This window comes from Pavona decussata, unplaced genomic scaffold (assembly GCF_977016875.1).
Source record: "Pavona decussata unplaced genomic scaffold, jaPavDecu1.1 SCAFFOLD_53, whole genome shotgun sequence".
In the NCBI taxonomy this organism is placed as follows: Eukaryota; Metazoa; Cnidaria; class Anthozoa; order Scleractinia; family Agariciidae; genus Pavona; species Pavona decussata.
The window spans coordinates 3812694-3833004 of record NW_028145475.1 but is presented as its reverse complement, the minus strand read 5'-3'; the positions used below and the strand labels follow the sequence as shown (position 1 = coordinate 3833004).

Sequence of the window (20311 nt, the reverse complement as noted above, 5' to 3'; positions counted from 1 at the left end):
CTCCTTTAATTAAGCATTATGTTATTAAGTGATTTGCGAGAAAAGGGACAAGTGCCAATACTCTTCACCACTTTCTTTCTTTTATGTAAACATGTATTTTTCTTCTTTACTTTATCAAGTGGTAAAATAAATAAAAAATACTCAAATTATATATCAAACTAATAAATGTCCTGTTTAACTTCAGATATCTTTCAAACAATTTAATTTTCTCGATTTCAAATGATGCCTTTGCCAAACTTGGAAGTCTTGAGAATTTGTAAGTACAAAATCCCTTTTCAGTATGCACGTTTAAGATAATAAAACTTCATAAGATTTCAATCGGGACATTAATTACCGTAAAGTTCCGATAATAGCGACCCTTATTACTTTCGGAATTAGCAGCCTTCGGGGCTCGGCTCTTTCGGGGGCTCATTATTTTCGGGGAACAAAAACCATGAAACAAAACTAGTGCTAGCCCTTTTTAATAAGATTAATAACATTTTATTTGTATTCCATGGTATAAAGATGGCGTTTAATTTAACAAACAGAAAGTATTAGTATTGTACATTAAAATTTGACTCAGTGGATTGGAAAACAATAAGGGCATTCGGCATGGGGGAGTATGTTTATAGCGTAATTAAAAAAAAAAAACAGTTGGTCTCGCTATTTTTTGGGGGACTCGCGACTTTCGGGGGGAGGGGGTATCGCTACTTTCGAGGGCTCGCTATTTTCGGGATCAGATTAGAAGCCACAAAGTTACTTTCGGGGGGTCGTTACTATCGGAACTTTACGGTAATATCTCAGTGAATTGCCGAAGCACGGGACGCCTCACGAATGGCTGTGCGCATGCGTAACCTACTGGCCAGGCCGTGAGTTGGTGTCCGAGTGTGTCACTTGCTTTATGTGTTTTTTCACGAAAAGCTGATTCTTTGCCACAGTTTCCTCCTACAGTTTCCTATATTTTACCACAAGTGTTTTATATACAGTAATACCCAATTTTCGGCGTCGTTCAAGATTTAACGGCTCGTAGTGACCTTTAATAGCTTTCATCTTTTATTTGAACTATTTTTGTTTTTCGTGTTTTCGTTTCAGAATGTTGCCGAACAACAATATAACTTTTCTACCCACGACGATATTTGCTGGTCTTAAAAGCCTTCTATATTTGTGAGTATCGTTGCCGCGGCATGAAAATATCAGTATCCCCATGGCGTTCCGTTGAGTTCTGTTTGTTGAAAACGTAACACGTTCTTTTTTTCAACCACAAACCTCAGGAAAGAAATATTGCCTATTTAGGCATTTTTATAGAACAGACAAAAAAATCCTCTTGAATTTAAGTGGTCATTTCGTGCAGAGAATTCCCTTAACGAGTTTTCCACGGTGAATTTTTCTAAAAATTGGCTCAATGTTAGGATTTTGCTGGTATCAGTGTACTCCAAAAAAACTTAGGAAGAATTAAACATGCACAACTGCAATAAATGGCAAAAACAAAAATTGCAGAAATTGGCCAAACGTATGTACAGAATTTGTTTTGACTTAACGAGGAGATGCCTTTAGATTTCTCTCTAATAGCGAAATAGCAAAATTTTACCGCGCGAAATTCGGACAAACCCGTCTTGAAACTATCTAGGATTGAAGGAATCAACAGATGTATCATCCGCTGGTTGCCATGGAAACGGGATTCACCAGTTGTAAAGCTGTTTTTATCAAAGCATAAGAACTGAGCTACTCGAAACTATGTTTGAACCCAGATATTTTCCCCGAGTTGAAAGAATCAGAACATCAAGAAAAAAAAAAAAAAAAAAAAAATATATATATATATATATATATATATATATATATATATATCACTACCAGCGAAAACTGAAGAAATGGTATAGAGCCACCTTAAACGATATTTTTGCTGTTGTTCTGTTCTGTGGTACTTGACAGCAAGGCCTCGCGTACAGGATGGCCTAAGGTTCACATTGTTTACCTTTATTTCAACGACGTAAACATCATGACTTACAGAAATCCTTAAAGTAAATTCAATTATCGTACGTAACTACATTCTAATTCTTTTGAAAATTGCTTATAGTTATTATTTTGATTCTATTTTTACTTCTTGGTGTCCACAGAGAACTTCAAGGCAACAAAATAGCTCAACTACCGGGAAAAGTGTTTTCTGGACTAACAAGTCTGAGGGCCTTGTAAGTTTTGTGATAAGATCATATGTTTTTATGTCGATCTTTTATCGGAAAAGTTGTCACGGTTGTTAAATTTGTTTACTTGCGTTGTTTTGTAAATTTCTGTGTTTATCAATGAATCCAATGATTTAAATTCAATGTGACGATATCAAACTCTTGACTAGCTGTCTACAAAATTTCACTAAAATTTTTTAAAGATTTTTATTTATCTGTTAAATAAAGAAAAAACGCACTAGTGCTTCTACTGAGAACCATAATTAATTTAACTTGCCGCACGGACTATGCGTTGTCGACAGTACAACTTCTAAATGAAATACCTGCGGCTTGGCCAAATCAAGGACCCTTTCATAATGCATATTGGTTTTCAAAACCTACCAAGCTTCCATAGAAACTTGTTAGGGCATGTGTTGGGCACGCGACTTGATAAAAACAGCATTTTATCAGACTTTGTGGTTATAATTTTTATCCCTTTCATCTTTTTCGCGTCCTTCGTATGGGAAAAGGAAGTCATAACAAGATAAGATGATGAGTTGTGTAAAACACTTTTCTTTGTTTTTGCTCTGTGATTTATCATAATTATTGAAATTTGGTCGTTTATTGAGGGTACATTCCATTGAGGTGATCCGGATCCGGATTTTCTTCATCCAAGATCACTCGGGTCATGCCTAAGGTGCAGCAAAAGACCGGGGATTTAGTACTTAGGATCAGCCACTATGACAGCAGGCTCGAAATTCGCACTCGTTAGTGGAAGAAGTGGGAAAGGGGGCTCAATATGAAATCGAAAAAAAAAAAATAGAAACAAACAGGATCATAACGTCTCTTTCAGGAGAGTCAATTTTGAAATGGCAATTTCGTGGTAAAAGTGAAAGTTTATTTAAAAACTACTTTAACTGTTTGTACTAAGCTGGCAGAAATAACGCTATCACGATGTAAATTAACGACTATTTCCACGAATTTTATGACAGCTCCAAATGATACGGGTTGGGGGGAATGAACCATTCAAAGTGAAAACCGCTGTGCATCGTTATGAATTTCTGATCCTTTGTCGAAAGGAACGCTATGGATTACCGATCCGGTGATCCATTTTCGGATCACTCAGAACAGTGATCTGATGAATCCTTGTCCCGAAATGGATTGGATAGATCACTGGTTTGAACGCATCGGATCAGAAATCCTGATCTGGATTGCCCCGAGGGAACGCATTAGTATTTCTTTTGTCCTGGCATTATTGTTTTAGTTCTTGTTGCTTTTTCTTTTAGACGTTTAGACAACAACAAAATAACGTTTCTGTCAAATGAGTTATTCGCTGAACTTACGAGCCTGAAGTATTTGTAAGTATTTTAGGAATGAACGTTGCATTCATTGTGTCACGTAAGGGGACTGCAAACTAACACAAAGTCTAGGAGGTACTCATTTTTACTAGTGACCGGAAGGTACCAACGAAGCCAAAATGTAAGACCCCAAAAGGTCAATTGCCGTTGTAGAGGAATGAAATTGGCAGCAACAAATATTGTTCACATAATATTTTGACGACATGATTTGTCAACTCGTCACGCTTGGTATAGGTATCTAATTTTCCTCACATTACCATAGTGTGATAATGAGACGCGCGATATGCCAAAAGTGCGGAAGCTGAATCGCAAACGACGGTCCGTATTAATGGCACGAATGAAAGCGTGGCTGGGTTTGGGGGGTTAGGCGATACTTCATTTAGCGGACAATACGGGAAGGCTTTGCCTAGGAAGGGCGCTTCTTTTTTCACTTTCCTAGCATGTGAAAGGGTAGCAGAATTGAATTTCTTAGTAGTTTTGAAGGTTTGTAAAAATGAAGCGAAGAGGTTGTAACTGAATTTTAGTTTTCGAGAAGGATATAAGGTAATACAAACTTATTAGAAATTCCTTTCAGATTTGTGTGAATAGCCTTGATCTGCCAACAACGTATGGGACATTCCTCTTCTCTTTCTTTGGTATATTTTGGACGTATAAGAGAGAGTAGTTTTTGTCTTTTTGTACATAGATAGGAGTGTCATTGAGGTAGAAACTGGCATATGTAAGCCGGTAGGGGGTTGAGCCTTCCGGTGGAGTCTCAGTGAGCATTATGACATTTAGTTATTCGCGAGAAAAGGAATACGTGTTAATAGCTATAACAGGCTAATAAATTTCTTGTTTAACTTCAGACTTCTTCACAACAATTTAATTTCCTCCGTTTCAAGCGATGCCTTTGCCGAACTTGGAAATCTTCAGTATTTGTAAGTACATAATCCCTTGTCAGTTTGCCATATATATAGAACGTGTAAGGTCATAAAACTATATAAGATTTCATGCAAACCTTCGGTGCATTAATTAATTAATATCTCAGTGAAATGCGGAAGTGCAGGAGGCCTCGTTACAAGCTTCTAAGGTAATGCCTTGCTACAGTTTCCTCCAAAAGCCAGTTTATCTTTTATTTAATTTGACCTTTTTTTTTTCCTTTCGCGTTTCGTTTCAGAGAACAACAATATAACTTTTCTATCAAAGAAGTTATAGGCATAGCTTGAATTGGATGTGTTTTTACAAAGTATGTGCCGTGTGGGCTATTTTCAACCCCTCGGAAGAGTTTTTGCTCGAGAAATCGACGTTTAGATTTAATGAGCATACGTATATGATCGCCTCTCTCCACTTAATAACCCACATTGTATTTGTTTGGTAAACATCCACCTTTACCGTGTGAACTGTTGGTGAATAATGTCGCACAGCGTCTCCAAGCAGGCCAACCACATCATTTAATTTGACGATCTTAAATGGCGGCGAAGCTAAAAGTCACGAACTCACATTTCGCGATAAAAACATGGGAATGGGGTGCATTTAGAGACACTTGTGACTCCTTTGAGAATCTGCAATCAGTTAACAAACAATCCCCTTCGAGGGATACGTAAGCCCTTTCAAAGATATTAGTCAATCCTTTAAGGATCTAGTTACATTATCGAGGGAATATTCAGTGACCTTGCAACCCTTTCAAGGAATTATCTAACCCTTTCGGCGGATTATGTTGCCTCTTCTATCATGAGAGAATGATTTGCATGTTAGATCCTATTGTGGAGAATTGTCATGCCTTTTTATCAATAAAAAACCCAAACTTTTCTAGTTCAGGACATCATGAGAAACGCATTCACGAAAGCTAGCAGCAGAGAGGTTAAGAATGACGTTTACGGCAAACGGCAAACGGCAAACGTGAGATATGACCACGTGACCATGTTTATGCTATATTTGCCGCTTGCTGTTTTCAGTTTCTCTGTCAAATCGAGTAGTTTTTCGTTAGCATCAAAGACCAGAATTAGTTTGCACTATTCTCATCTTTGTAATCTTTATTTCAAGAAAACATAAACGCGAATCTCACGTTTGCCGTTTGCCGTAAACGCGATTCTAAGTCTCTCTAATGTCATGTTAGCACTGCAATGACAAAGGCGATGCCATCTATGAGATAAGTGGTGTTGGTATTGTTGCACTTGGTCTGTTGCATTAAAACAAGTCGCCACCAGTGAGGCTACTAAGGAATTCAATTGTCTCGTCTGACGAGACGCTCTAGGGTTCGTCAACATCGCCTCACATGGTTCTGATCTCCCAGCGGGCATCGGGTGATTACCGTTCGTGTTCACGTGTTTTACTCGCTCTGATATCTCTGAGCGAAATAAGAGCCGACTCGTAGCCTAAACTAACAAGAAATGCTTAACTGTTTGCTGTTTTCGCTACCATAAGTTCCTCCGCCTGTCCCTATCTGGACATACAGTCACCTTCAGGTTCTGATAGCTTTTTGAGTAACTTGGAAATTGCCAGTGTTCGCTCACCTTCATAACCTTCAGTGACTTGGATGTTAACAGGTGTTTTTAAAAAGTCGTGGATAATCACCCTTAACCTAAATTATCTCTTAATCCCATCCACTAGTTATCGATGTTTTTTTATATTTAGACAATTTTCTAAGCAAAAATGTTATGTTATTTTGCTGACAACCTAAGTAGAGCCCTTGTTATCAGGATCCGGAAGGTGTTACAGGAAAGCAAATATAGTCAGACGATCAGCTAAAAACTGGACCCTCTCGAGCTCGTCTTCAATTTACCTGGTATTTAAGGTTACTTATGGGGAAGAAAGGTCGAATTTTTCTCAAATAATTTTTTTTAGATAATTGTTAAAACAAGAAAGGGATGCAAAGTTTCGTGAAAACAGCCCTTAGAAATCTTAAAAAGAACGCGAGCTATCTAAAAAACAAAGGTTTGTAGGAAAAGCGGTGAGCGAGCGAAGGTGTCATAATCCAATTTATGAGGGCTGTATTGAGATATTACGCGGCAAAATTTACCCGCTATCTTGAATAACCGGCAAATTTGCATATTTTTGTTTACATCGTGTTCATCCGGCAAAGTCACGGCGTTCTATGTAAAATTTTCCTGTGACACAGCGTTCCTTTTTGGATTCAAGCATTGCGTAAAAGGTTGTTATGAAGAAAGCGAAACTAGAAAAGTCACCTTGGGTGACAGTTAAGAAAAAACCCGGCCCAAAGAAGGTCGAAAAATCATTTGACGAAACAAAAAAACTTCAGCTGGCAGAGAGCCACGAGAGCAGTGCGATTATGGCTAAATCGGAGAATAGTATGTCCGATTTAGGTGTACTATTCTACGATTTACCACTAAGGCTTTTACCTATCTTACGATTGAAGTCTCCGATTCTACGATTTTAGCTTAAGAGAGCGGTTTAGAAATGATTATCCGATTCTACGATTCTTCCGATTCTACGATTTTACCATAAGAGACTTTAGAAATGATTTACCGATTCTAAGACACTTTAGGAATGATTGTCCGATTCTACGATTTTACCTTAAGAGACTTTAGAAATGATTGTCCGATTCTACGATTTTACCTTAAGAGACTTTAGAAATGATTGTCCGATTCTACGATTCTTCCGCCGGATTCTACGATTTTACCTTAAGAGACTTTAGAAATGATTGTCCGATTCTACGATTTTACCGATTCTAAGACACTTTAGGAATGATTATCCGATTCTACGATTCTTCCGATTCTACAATTTTACCTTAAGAGACTTTAGAAATGATTATCCGATTCTACGATTCTTCCGATTCTACGATTTTACTTATTCTAAGACACTTTAGAAATGATTATCCGATTCTACGATTCTTCCGATTCTACGATTTTACCTTAAGAGACTTTAGAAATGATTATCCGATTCTACGATTCTTCCGATTCTACGATTTTACTTATTCTAAGACACTTTAGAAATGATTATCCGATTCTACGATTCTTCCGATTCTACGATTTTACCTTAAGAGACTTTAGAAATGATTATCCGATTCTACGATTCTTCCGATTCTACGATTTTACTTATTCTAAGACACTTTAGAAATGATTATCCGATTCTACGATTCTACGATTTTACCTTAAGAGACTTTAGAAATGATTGTCCGATTCTACGATTCAACTGATTCTAAAACACTTTAGAAATGATTATCCGTTTCTGCGATTCTTCCGATTCTACGATTTTACCATTAGACACTTTAGAAGTTATTGATAAGATTAGATACTAGGAGTGACAAAATCAATAGGAGGCTGAGTATTAAATGCCTTTCATCACGTTGTTTTATTCAATTGTACACATGAATAATATATTATTGTTTCACAGAATGGACAACTTCCTGTGTCCTTAACATTAACACTGCTAGTTTGCAGTTTTACAATAAAAACGTGAAGTGTTCTATAAGTTGTTTAAATTCAAAAATTCCTGGAAGGACTAAAATGTTACTCAGTTAACGAAGAGTCTTTCTTTTAAACCTGCCCTGTCCATTACCACGTACTGCTACTTTGCAGCTTACAATAAAAACAGTAAGCTCTATTAAACTCTCTTAAAATACAATTCGTTCCAATATGAAAATTTCAAAAATGACTTAAATGGTTATAAACGGTAGACTAGTTTTCAGTCAGTTAATAATGCTTAGTAAAAATGTTCACTGAGTAGTGTCACTCCGAGAGGGCACATTGAAGGAAGCATTGAATTCTTCCTCTGAAATGGAAATTGAATTCACAATTGCACGCGCATCATCGCTAAGGTCATCGTAGTGGCGTTTTACAAACAATTTCGATCTTTTGTTGTTGTGGGGATGATTGATTTCCCGAAGACAGCCAAGGCCAAGGTCTTCCAGTTTCTTCAAAATCTGGATGGCCGACTGAACGGGGTACTTTCCGTTGATGGGCAAACACCAGCTTTTGCGTGAAATAAACGACGGAAATACAGAGGTTTCCGAGTACGTTAAAATTTTTCTGATTTTGTCGTTTTCGACATTTCTTCCATTTTCTGTTAAGGCGATGCCGTCGGTGGAATTGGACGCAGCAGATTCTCCTGATGTCGCTGGTGGATGAAGAATGCATTTCACATTGATTAGGTGATTTATGATGACTGTGGAGCGCTCCATGCTATCCTTTCCAACTTCTGAAGGTAGCCGATCGGTGTTGTCGAGTTGACTTGATGCGGTCTTGATGCAATGATCGGCGACATGAAGAATCGTGGCCAAACGCGCGCTTTGTCCTTTGGCCTTTGAAAGCACGCCACGCATGTCGTTATCAATTGTCGACCGCTTTCTCTCGTTGAGTGCGTCGTGGTATTCAATGAACGATTCCTTGGCCTCTTCACTGAAAGTGTAGGTTTTCGGCGAATCGTGCAAATCGATCACGCGCAAGAAGACATCCTTGAATGATGGTAGATCATGGGGTAGTTCAGTTTGTAAATCTGCGTAAATCTTGCGGCACGTCAAACAGCTGGCGATCGTTGAAGCCATCATGGTCGTCTCGGTGAAGTAGCTCCACGACGTAATATGGCTGAATAAACCCAGCGATGTTGAAACTGGTTTTGTTCATTTTGCCTTGTATGGTTCGGAAATTTCGGGACCATTTGCCGCCATTGTATAAGTTCAACAAAGTTTTTCTGTCATGGGAACATCCGTTGGGCTTGAAAAGATCGAGGAGACCGTAAAACGTCGTCATTTCATCGTACAATGCCAGTATTTTGTTCCCATTCCTGATCATCACATTAAACAGTTCCTCAAAGGAGAAATGATCGATGAGGAGCTGCCGTTCGCTTTCGTCATCATCATTTTCTCGGTTTTCGGCCATCATGTCTTCAATGACATCGTGACACAAGTAAAACTGAGTGAAATGGGTAGTATATAAAAAAAATAGTAAGAAACACGGATGCCCAATCAAAAAGTATCATTTTGTAATGCAAATCAGGAGTGCAAAACAAAAAGACCGAATGAATGAATGAATGCGTTACGATTTTGTCAGGTATTGTTCTTTTAATGTGTCGCAATGTGCTTAGATCAATGACTATTAAATCAATGAGTTTTCCACGCTAAAATCAATGAAGGCTAAAAACTGCGGCGCGGCGGTGGCTTTCGTTACGTTTTTCGCACATATGAATGAACTTATCATTAAAATCGGGCTGTTTGAATCATTCGGATTGCTTTGGTTTTGTCACCTTTTGTCTTTTCACGTAATGAAAAAATGGAATTAGAATATCGAAGTGAGTCCATAGGCAGACAGCTCGTGAATATGACTGAATTGACTGAAGATGAAGGATAAGATATTGAGTTTTTCGCAGTTGAAATCACTAGTATTTGCCTTAGAGCATTTTCCGGAAAAAACACCCCTAAGATGGTCATTGATTGCAAAGTATGTTGGTGAAAGCAAGTTTGACGACAAGATAAAGATTCGTATCGGAGGAACGCTGAAACCGAAAAGTGGAGAAGCCGAAAAGTTCAACCCTACACCAGATCAGTGTAAAACAGTATCTCAGTGGCTAACGAAGAACCATCCAGAATTGCTAGAAAGCTACGATGAGAGAGAGCCGTTCTTTAAATGGTCGGAGAAAGATGCGTTTAAACCGATTGTTTTGTTGCCGCGGAAATTAACGTGCTGTGGCTCCAGCATTAATATACGCAACAGGCCATCTTTTCCAATAGTGTACACCGGTCATGGAACAAAAGTGGCAGCATCATTTAATGGTAACTGCAAGACATGCAAGAAGATTTACTACTACAGCTATTTTGAAGAATTTGAGGCGTCAGATAGCGATACTAACAATGAGGCAAATGCCCAGCGAAGGGTGTATTACGACTTTGCACCAGACTTACACTATTTCCAAGTGTCAAATAAAACTCTTTTTGAGACGCTTTTGGTGAAAGACATTGTTTACAACGTTGAAATATGCGCAAGCTCGTTCGAATCACGTTCTGATGTATACAATTTTATGCATCGTGAATTGGACATGGAAGTCTTGAGCAAACTTGAGAACTTTTCACGACTAAAGGGCAATAATGAAGCCAATGTTTGGAAATTAAACGCAGATCGAGTGGAAGAGTGCTATTTTCTTTATAAGACAGTAAATCTTTTCAGAAATAACGGATTTCTGTACTTGTTAAACGTGAAACAAGCTGATGTAGAGGGAAAACGGCGAAGTTTAGAGGACATTTGTCTCGAGTCATGGAAATTGATTTGTAAATTACAGAACAAGTGGATTCATCACAGTTGCCAAGTGCCAGGCTGTACTGAAGGTTACATCAGTGTTGACGGCCTAGAGAAAATATGCCGACCAATGTGCGCCGCGCCTAAAGAAAAACTCCATGTGAACAAGGGAGAAGGCAATTTTATCAAATGTTGCACCAATACACCAACTCTTGGAGGCAAATCGCAAAAAGCTTCTAAATTCTGCTGGGAACATTTGCACCTTCAAGAGAACGATGGCAAGGAGGTTGAGAAAACTGCTGAAAACAAGGATGAAGCATTTGAAACTGAAGCCCACATTTATCCCATTTCAGCAGGATCTGTTGACCAGAAAGTTGTTGGAGACATCCCTGAACACGATGGATTGGATTGCGAACAAGGCTACTGCAAATCAAAAGAGAAAGTTAACCGGTACTTGGACCGCACTGCAGGGCTGCTAACAGCGGTACGACCTTGCGGGATTATAGTCAAGGCACAAGAGATGTATACTTGTGAATCATGCACCCAAGTGTACGCATTTTTGCTGTTGACATTCGGGAGGACAACAGATGATTTAATGAGGCTGAAATTTGTGGGTTATGATAGAGCGTGCGATCTTCATCCTTTCTTGAGCAACCTTAGTAAGAAAGGAAATGTAGGTGCCAAAATTCTTTTAGATCATTGAAGTTTTTGGTGGATATTTTTCATGTGATGAAGCACAAAGAGGAGTGTTGTATGCCTCCAAACAATCCAAAGTGCTGCTATCATCCCCATCTTGAAATATTCAAAGAAATCAGAGGAACAAACACTGAATCGGCAGAACAGAGCAATCGCTTTCTGAACAGGTTCAAACACGTGTGTAATGGAATGGCTGAATTTAAGTTTAAAGCATTCATGTGGTTTGTGATCGAAACACGCAATGAACTTATCGAGGAACGCTTAAAAGCCAAGGGAAAAATGAAGTAATAGTTAAGGTGCAACTATGATGGAGGTACAGTGTATTGAAGGTTATTTTGTAAAATAAAAGTTTAAATGGTTCAAGTTCACTTCAACGCAATGCTGCTGTTGTCTGACTGTGTTCGCTCGGGCGCAACTCTTTAAGTAGTGCGCTTGTTTCGGCTAATGGATTAAAGAACGAGATATATTCATGTGTAGCGCGCTTGTTTCGGCTTATGGATTAAAGAACGAGATTTATTCATGTGTAGCGCGCTTGTTTCGGCTAATGGATTAAAGAACGAGATATATTCATGTGTAGTGCGCTTTTTTCGGTTCATGGTTTAAAGAACGAGATTTATTCATGTGTAGTGCGCTTGTTTCTGCTTATGGATTAAAGAACGAGATATATTCATGTGTAGTGCGCTTGTTTCGGTTCATGAATTAAAGAAGGAGATTTATTCATGTGTAGCGCGCTTGTTTCGGCTAATGGATTAAAGAACGAGATATATTCATGTGTAGTGCGCTTGTTTCGGTTCATGGATTAAAGAACGAGATATATTCATGTGTAGCGCGCTTGTTTCGGCTAATGGATTAAAGAACGAGATATATTCATGTGTAGTGCGCTTGTTTCAAGTACGAAAATCGGAGAATGGGAAAAATCGCATAATCGGAAGAATCGTAGAATCGTGTACAAGTAGGTAAATCGGAGAATAGGAAGAATCGTAGAATCGTGTACAAATAGGAAAATCGAAGAATAAATCGGAGAATAGGAAGAATCGTATAATCGCAAGAATCGGAGAATCGTGTACAAGTAGGAAAATCGGAGAGTAAATCGGAGAATAGGAAGAATCGTATAATCGGAAGAATCGGAGAATCGTGTACAAGTAGGAAAATCGGAGAGTAAATCAGATAATAGGAAGAATCGTATAATCGGAAGAATCGGAGAATCGTGTACAAGTAGGAAAATCGGAGAGTAAATCGGAGAATAGGAAGAAGCGTATAATCGGAAGAATCGGAGAATCGTGTACAAGTAGGAAAGTCGGAGAATCGTGTACAAGTACGAAAATCGGAGAATCGGAAGAATCGTATCTCAAAACTCATTTTTTGCTATTCTACGATTTAACCATAATCGCACCCTTCTGAGAGCCACAAGGGTTCTTGGTACAACCAGTCAGATTTTCTATAACTGCCTCGGCAGTAGAGAAATTCAAGGACGAGAAATCGGATAGTGGAGGTTCGGAGTCCGAAATCGAAGATGCCGGCGACAATCCAGCCACTTTCGCCGTTGCTGACCGGCTGAAAATAAGCAGCGAACCTCAGCACGCAGCCTCGTGTACTGATAGCGGTGAGAAGTGCGTGTCTTGTGTCAACTCCGCTGGGGCTGCCAGTTTCATGGTCTGCGTCTATCTGCCGTTTTCTTCTTTGTTTTGGTTTAGCCGGTGGCTTTCTCGCGCCTGACTTAACTTTTCCCATAACGAAATCGCTTTTATATAATATTACAGTAACACTAAATGCTTACAGAACTCCCCAGGGAATGCTTCTTTGTGTTTGATTGGCCGGCGGCGTCAGCGCGTTGACAAAAATTTTAACGAGGTGCGAAAACTCGGAAAATGTTTCGAGGCCGAAAACAGGGCTTTTGTTTTTGCGCGAATTCCCCATCTTCAAATGAATTAATAGGGTATGTAGATTTGCCAGATTTCAACGAAATTTGGCCAAAATGGGCATCAGATATTAATGCATCAAAGTGTGTCAGGCTTTTACGAAATTCAAAATATTTTTCCCGTGACGTGTTAACATCTGACGGGACTACAAAAATTTTCCATTGTCCATCTTTAGGATGGGTTTTCTCACAAACCAATAGGAATAAAGAAAAAGCCTGACACACTTTGTTAGCCTATTATCTCCTGATTGATATTGTGCAGTCTGTTTCATTTTGCGCCTTTGCGTGAGAGTGGGTAATTCAGTTAAGTACACGTCGCTAGTATTGAGTTTGCAGGCCTCTGAGCGCTTATGTATCCAACAAAATAAAAAAACATTGATATTTTCGCAAACTTCAATTTATCAGCTTTACAGTGATATATAGTTTTCCGTGGTTTTATCGAAAGCAGCGCGCGTACGCTAGATTTCCCTGAAGGCACTCGCGAAACATGGAAGTAACCTTAACTAAAATGAAGTAAACATCTCCTGATTTGAACCTCTTAATTGCAGATTCCTGAGTGACAATCACATCCAAGAAATCAATGAACATACTTTTAAGAACCTGAAGAGTCTTAAAAGTTTGTAAGTAGTTACTGTAAAGTACAAAATGGCATTCCTGGACAAAGTTCCGTATGCGAGGCACTCCTTTTTAATTCATGGCTTCTAATAAGCGTTTTAGGTCTATTTCATGACGTACACGTATAGTTCTCCTAAGTAGAGAACTCTCGGGTGAACCTATATTAAAATTCTGGCATTTGTTTATACTGACCTACAGACTGTTGCCATTGTGCAACCTTCACCAGCAGTCATTCATCGCTCTTGTCCTGCACTTTTTATTTTTTAAATCGATTTCATAATGAACTATAAATTGACTTCTTACTGCAAAATATTGAAGTTGCGGCGAGCTTATTGGAAATATGTTTGCTTCAAACAAATGAAATCCCTCGATCTTTGTCGATATTTAGCCCACACCTTCTATTTGTTAAACTGCACAATAATTGATTTCATTAGCTTATTTAATTAGCTCACATTCAATTCGTTAAAGCAGAGGAACTTTAACCTTTTTTGTCTATCTGTCTGTCTACCATCATGTCTGGGAGCAAAGTCAGTGAGTAAAGTAAACTTTATTTATCCAGGGTGGCCCATTCAGCTACATGGCTGTTATCTTGAGGGGCCCTCTATAGGAAACGTCCGCATGCCTGCTTGGCTTACCCAAAACTCTAACCTTTTTTTTAGATCGCTTGGTAAGAACCACCTCCACAAAATTCCCGATCAGGTTCTCAACAACTTAGAAACTCGAAAGAATCTACTTATACACCGCTTATTGAAAGAAATAGTCTCTTGGTTCTTTTAAGCATTTATTATCCGCATGATTCTCACTAGACAACGCCAAATGGCGTGCTGCATATAAATGGAGTAGCTAGTCATCAGCGAATATCTATAGCTAGATGAGCAGTGAAGGTGCCAGAAGCGTCAAAAAGGGGAGAGATATAGGTATTGATTAAATATGATCAACAACTCTTATACACTAAAACGAAGTTAAATAAATGGCTTCAATCTAAACTGAATGCAACGAAGAAATCTAGTTATCTTACAGGAGTCGGTTGGTCTAACAACAGAGACATTTGGAGACTCATGGCAAACTATACCATAAATGGAGGGGGTTGTTATAACGCTGGCGTAATCTTCCAAAGTGAGAGATGTACATAAACTATAGCATCCGTCATTTCTCTCAGCGATTTTTATCCCTAATAGCAGGAACTCGTAACACTAAAACTGTGAAGGAACAGCGGAGCCCATATACAGGTGTATTGTGACCTTGAGACACGTGTTCTAGCTCCTCGTGTCTGAGATGTGTGTTTTATATATTTCCATTAGACTGCTTTCAGATAACCCTATCAAGACTATTGGACCACAGGCCTTCACCGTTCCAAACGGAGATTTATCAGTGTAAGTAGCAGGTCAACTGGTTAATTAAAGCGTTTCAGCTGTTTGGTCATAAAAAAGCAATCGTTTCATATTGTAAAAAAGGAAAGAGAAATGGCGATATCCTCATTTCAACAGTGAACTGCCGACCAAGTTATTTTCGGACGTGTTGTAAAAGCTTAGCGTTTATAAGGCTTGCATTGTCCGTTTGCCTGATCTCAGTAAAAGGTTACCGATTTTACCTTATTTTGTTCGTTTACACACTCCGTCTTGCGTGCAACAAGGTTCTCGCTTACGGGAGAATTGATGCAATTATCAGGGTTTCTTTTTAACTTCTGAACCTGCCCGAAACATACCTAGTGCGCACAAAACTATTTCCTTTGAGTTTTACAATATTGGAAGATGACTTCATATGACGTCCGGCAATTAAAGTATTTATTCTGTACATAATTTTGCTTGGGGACTACTGTTTTTGTTGTTGGTTCAGTTCTATTAAAAAAAAGAAGGGAAAAAAAAAGACTCAGGTGATTTCAAAATCCCCCCCCCCCCCTCCACTGAACAACATACAATTTGGCAAAGTTTTGTTTGCATGTAAAACAATATCCTAGCTGTTTTCCTTGTTGCATGTTGTCGGGTAATTTTACTGAGACGAATTATCCAAATAGTGTGTCTAAAGAAGAGGCTTGTATAACCTAAATACAATTACAAATGCTTGGGATGCATGCGTACGATCTGCGGCCGGGGACAGGCTCTGCAGCTGAAATTCCCTGTAATTATTTTTTATTTTACCAAATAGCTCTTTAAATTAAACATTTTTGTTTCCTTAGATACATAATACGGACGAAGTTAAAAAAATTCAGCGTTCAGTCGTTCGACAAGGTTGACAACTTCGCAATTAGTATGTAAGTATCGATGATCAAGGGTCCGAAAGGGGGATCTTTGAAGCCCTGCAGGAACCCAGAAAATTTTGTCGTGAATCCCGAAGCCTAGTTGATACCCAGACAAAATTGCTGATTTTGTCTAGATAGAGCCATGGAGGGAAGGCATAGACCCCCAGAGCCCTGAATTTTTGTCTTGGAGCTCTGGCGCCCGCAATGTTTCAACCCCGAGATCTGAAGTCCTAAATCCCCTTGGGTCAGCCTGCACGCTTAAACAGGAGATATGTGGTTGTATTTCTTAGTCGCTTCGGGATCCATAAGGGAGAGCTTCTCGCTCAACAAGCATTATTAGCATTTTTGTCAAAATTTACATTCTTAGAAAGCAGGACATTTCATTTGTCTTTTTCGCGATAGAAAAGTATTTAAATCAAAACTTTCAGGCTGACTCCAACAATGAACTACCGCTATCAATTTATTAAATCCTGTGAACATTCTGTTTGGGCTTTAGGAAACTTTCAACCACATTATTCTAACAGCTAACAAACCATATTCCACTATCGCCAAAATCATTGCTCCAAGTCTTAATATATTTCTTCCAAAACTTAAAGATGTTGTTCAAATTGAAGATTTCCTAGCTTAACAAAATAAAAAAGCACCTTCACCTTAAAAAATGGCGACTTTTTCTTCAAGTAAGGTGATAACGTCATATCACGTGAAAATTACCTCATTTGTTTTCCAGAGGGGCCATCTTGGATTCTTCATCTTGAATTTCTCGTTTTCTCTAAAACTGCTGATAACCAGCTAAATTAATTCACACATAACCCATATAACATGGGTTATTAATTCAGAAACTCTAAACTGGCGAAGAAATGTAAAAGCTACAAGGAAATTAATTCTAGACATTTTCCCACAAAAAGTGGCCGTAAAAAGAGTTATCATCTTAAGGAGGTTCCCTTACCAAAGCAGCTGTATTTTAAAACTGATTTGAAAGTATTTAAAATGTATTTGAATGATTTAAACACTATTTTGAAGGCAACATCATGTATTTTAATGCTATTTTACAGAAATGTTCAAATTTTGGTACCTGTTTGAAATGTATTTTGAAGTATAGTTAAACTGTATTTCATAACACGGATCGGATTTGTCATCGATTTTGGAAGTATTTTATGCAAAAAACATGATTAAAATAGGCTATTTGAAATGTATTTTGGGAACACAACTACTATAGATTATTACAAACAGTGTTCAAATAGGTTATTTGAAACGTATTTTGGGAACACAACTCATACCTTATTACAAACAGTGTTGAGATAGCAGTAAGTCACATTAAAACCAGTAAGATCTATTTTTCTATACGATGGACTCCTTATTTTTTTTAAATTTGGTAGCTTCGTTTTCAGTCATATTATTAGAAGTTGTTTGATTATGTATAATAACAAATGGCTCTAACAGGGCCATGGTAAAAAATAGCGTATAATTATGGCACCAAATTGACAAATAGGAGAACAGTAACTAAAATGTGCTTTGCAAAAGCTGGATAAAACGGACTTCCTGGTTTTCTTGAAGTAAAACCTATGAATGGTTTAACACATGCGTTGTTTTGTTCTCTTGTTTATTTGTCTGTTTCTAGACAATTAAGTTGGCCAATTGTGATGTTGCTTAGTTATTTATATTTTCCCCTAACTTATCTGATTCTTCCTTTCATGTTTCACAGTACTATCAGTGCACAAGTTTGCTTGTCTGAAGAGGCTTCTGATATCTCCATTTGTAGAAACGTTACGTCTTCACTTTTTTTTTATTTTTATAACTTCAATTTGAAAAAGCCAGTTAAGGAAATATAAATTGGAACCTTGTCCAAATCACCAGAAGGTGAAAGTAATAGTCATATTGAAATTGTTTTATTTTCCTAGAACCTTGGATGAAGAAAAGATCGGCATCATGAGATTTGTAGATGCAAATCATACTTGCACAGTCCACCTGTAAGTGCTTCACGTATTTACAACTGAAACAATGTTGGGAAACCGTAATTAGGTTTTTTCATCGATTTACCTTGATTGTGTTTCATTTACCTCGCTTTCATATTAATTTTGTGTCTTTAGCGGCTTAGGGCAGAATGATTCTGAGTTCATCGACATTTCGAACGAGCACGAAAATGTAAGGGAATCTTTACGTGAGGCTCTTCTTCGATCTGGATTTGCCCACGCTCTTTCTTCCAGTAAAGACCATTTGCTTCCGTGTCCGTTGGGGACGTTTGTGAATAAATCTGTCAAAGGTTCTGGTGAGCTCAAGTGCCTAGAATGTCCAGCTGGTAAGTTCCTTCTTAGCTCCTTCCACACAGAGAATAAAAAAAAAAAGAAAGAAAATTTGCAGAAATCTTTAATTTAGGGGGGCAAAATTCAAACAAATTGTTTTAATCTTTAGCACCAAAAAAACGCAACCCAGATGTAGCAAACAAGTCACCTTAAAGTCGCCCCTTGTGGGTTATCAAATTGCTGGTAGTTTACCGTGGATTATTCAATATAATCGCCATAAAGAACAAAGGGATATCACTTGCAGTAAAGTAAGAAATAATATATTTTGTTTTTGATAGTTTACTTAATTTCATTGGAGTGTTGTCAAAATGACATTTGTCACTCAAGGAAGTGTATCTTATTATATAAACTACGCTGCAAGCCCTAACATGCAGCACTATTGCTATTAACAGGATGACCACAAAATTTTTGTTCATTACCTCTTATAGGCGGCTTCTACTCGGACACTGAAGGTTATGTAAACGATAGCTGCAGAATGTGCCCCACTGGAACGTTCGTTCCCTATGACATAGCTCCTGGAACTAGCGCAAGGGACTGCAAAGCTTGTCCACAAGGTAAATCATATCAAACGACAAGTACATGGTATCAAGAAGTTCACCGGCAATCAAATCTTCAAAACCGTTGAACAAATCATTTCTCCATTTAGAATCTGTTATCGTGGTATGTACCTTGTTGAATTCTCAACAACGACAGAAGAATTAAAACACAGAAAAGAAATGTTAGACAGTAAGAGGTTACGTCGATATGTCAATACTTAAAGGGTGGATCGCATCAAAAAATCTTCAAATAATGAAATAAAAAACATGCAGTTCTATACGCTCTACGCTTCCCTACTATTTCACAATGAAACGTTTATTTTTATTTATTTATAAACTTCGCCAGAGGAGAAAAAAAAAAGATCAGGAAGAAACCTCTGACAGGAGAGAGCTCACAGAACGATAAGTTCCAATCACGAGACTCCTTGCATAAATGAAATTACAGCATATCAATTAAGTATTGACAACTATTTAACAACACCTTTTAACTAATAATACAGGTAATGATCTGCTTTGATGACATTTTATGCAGACACTTTTGAAAGTTTGAGGTACTGCGGGATCGTACACATTTAAAGTCAAATCTAGGTAGTATGCCCTCAAATTAGTTTTAAATACGTCTATAGATTTTGTATTGTCCCTCAAGAAGTCTGGAAGTGTGTTAAATGCTCTTGAGGCTCTTAAGTAAAAACTGCTCTGGAACGTGACAGTCTTAGCTTTAGATATATCTTTCCCTTTTCACGTTTGCACCAGTGGACAAATCATAAGATTCCCCGTTTAAACGGTAAGGCAAATTTCCTTTAGAAGTTCACAAACAAACCATCTCCTGAATTAGTTTTGAACCACGTCAGTTGGCAAAGCCGTTTTAGCCTTTATGGGTTCAGAGCTACGGCTTCTTGCAGTTGTTGTATGGTGCCTTGTTAAATAATCTGTGCTCTTCGAACGAGAATGTACCTCAACGGTTTCGTGGCGCTACTCGAATTTAAATGAAATTTCAATGTAAAACAATTTGATACAGTCAGGAGCCCATTAATGGCTCCTGATACAGTCCCGTAATTCTCAAGGATGCTACGATGATTTCTTATTGCAAATGTTTAATTTCTTTCTTAAGCAAGACTCGAGTCTCGGTCCTTCATTGGACCATGTTATCAGTTAATGATCAGCTGTTGTTTTCAACTTGAATTAGTAAAGGCTCAGTGTGCGGTAAATGCCGAACTTGACTTCCGTTTCCGTAACCCCACCCCAAGTGAGTCAGCGACGTGGTATTCAGTTTCCTATATTGTCTCTTTTGTCCCCTTGATACCTCGTGCCATGCTCGGAGAGCTTCGGCGACAATCATCTCCCTCCA

The 20311-nt window shown here is 38.3% G+C and overlaps 1 protein-coding gene and 1 pseudogene across 1 annotated transcript in view; both read left to right on the top strand.

Annotated features, from left to right (window-relative positions):
* The window catches only part of LOC146480563 (uncharacterized), a 58315-nt gene that overhangs the window by 23083 nt on the left and 14921 nt on the right, over window positions 1-20311 (top strand). Inside the window, exons 12-22 of the mRNA XM_085109739.1 lie at window positions 185-256; window positions 1072-1143; window positions 2094-2165; window positions 3422-3493; window positions 4339-4410; window positions 13822-13893; window positions 15190-15261; window positions 16065-16139; window positions 18026-18094; window positions 18215-18423; window positions 18856-18981. Coding sequence (XP_084965865.1) covers window positions 185-256; window positions 1072-1143; window positions 2094-2165; window positions 3422-3493; window positions 4339-4410; window positions 13822-13893; window positions 15190-15261; window positions 16065-16139; window positions 18026-18094; window positions 18215-18423; window positions 18856-18981 — 983 coding nt within the window. The remainder of the gene's footprint in view (window positions 1-184; window positions 257-1071; window positions 1144-2093; window positions 2166-3421; window positions 3494-4338; window positions 4411-13821; window positions 13894-15189; window positions 15262-16064; window positions 16140-18025; window positions 18095-18214; window positions 18424-18855; window positions 18982-20311) is intronic.
* On the top strand, window positions 9767-11643 carry LOC146480565 (uncharacterized; annotated as a pseudogene).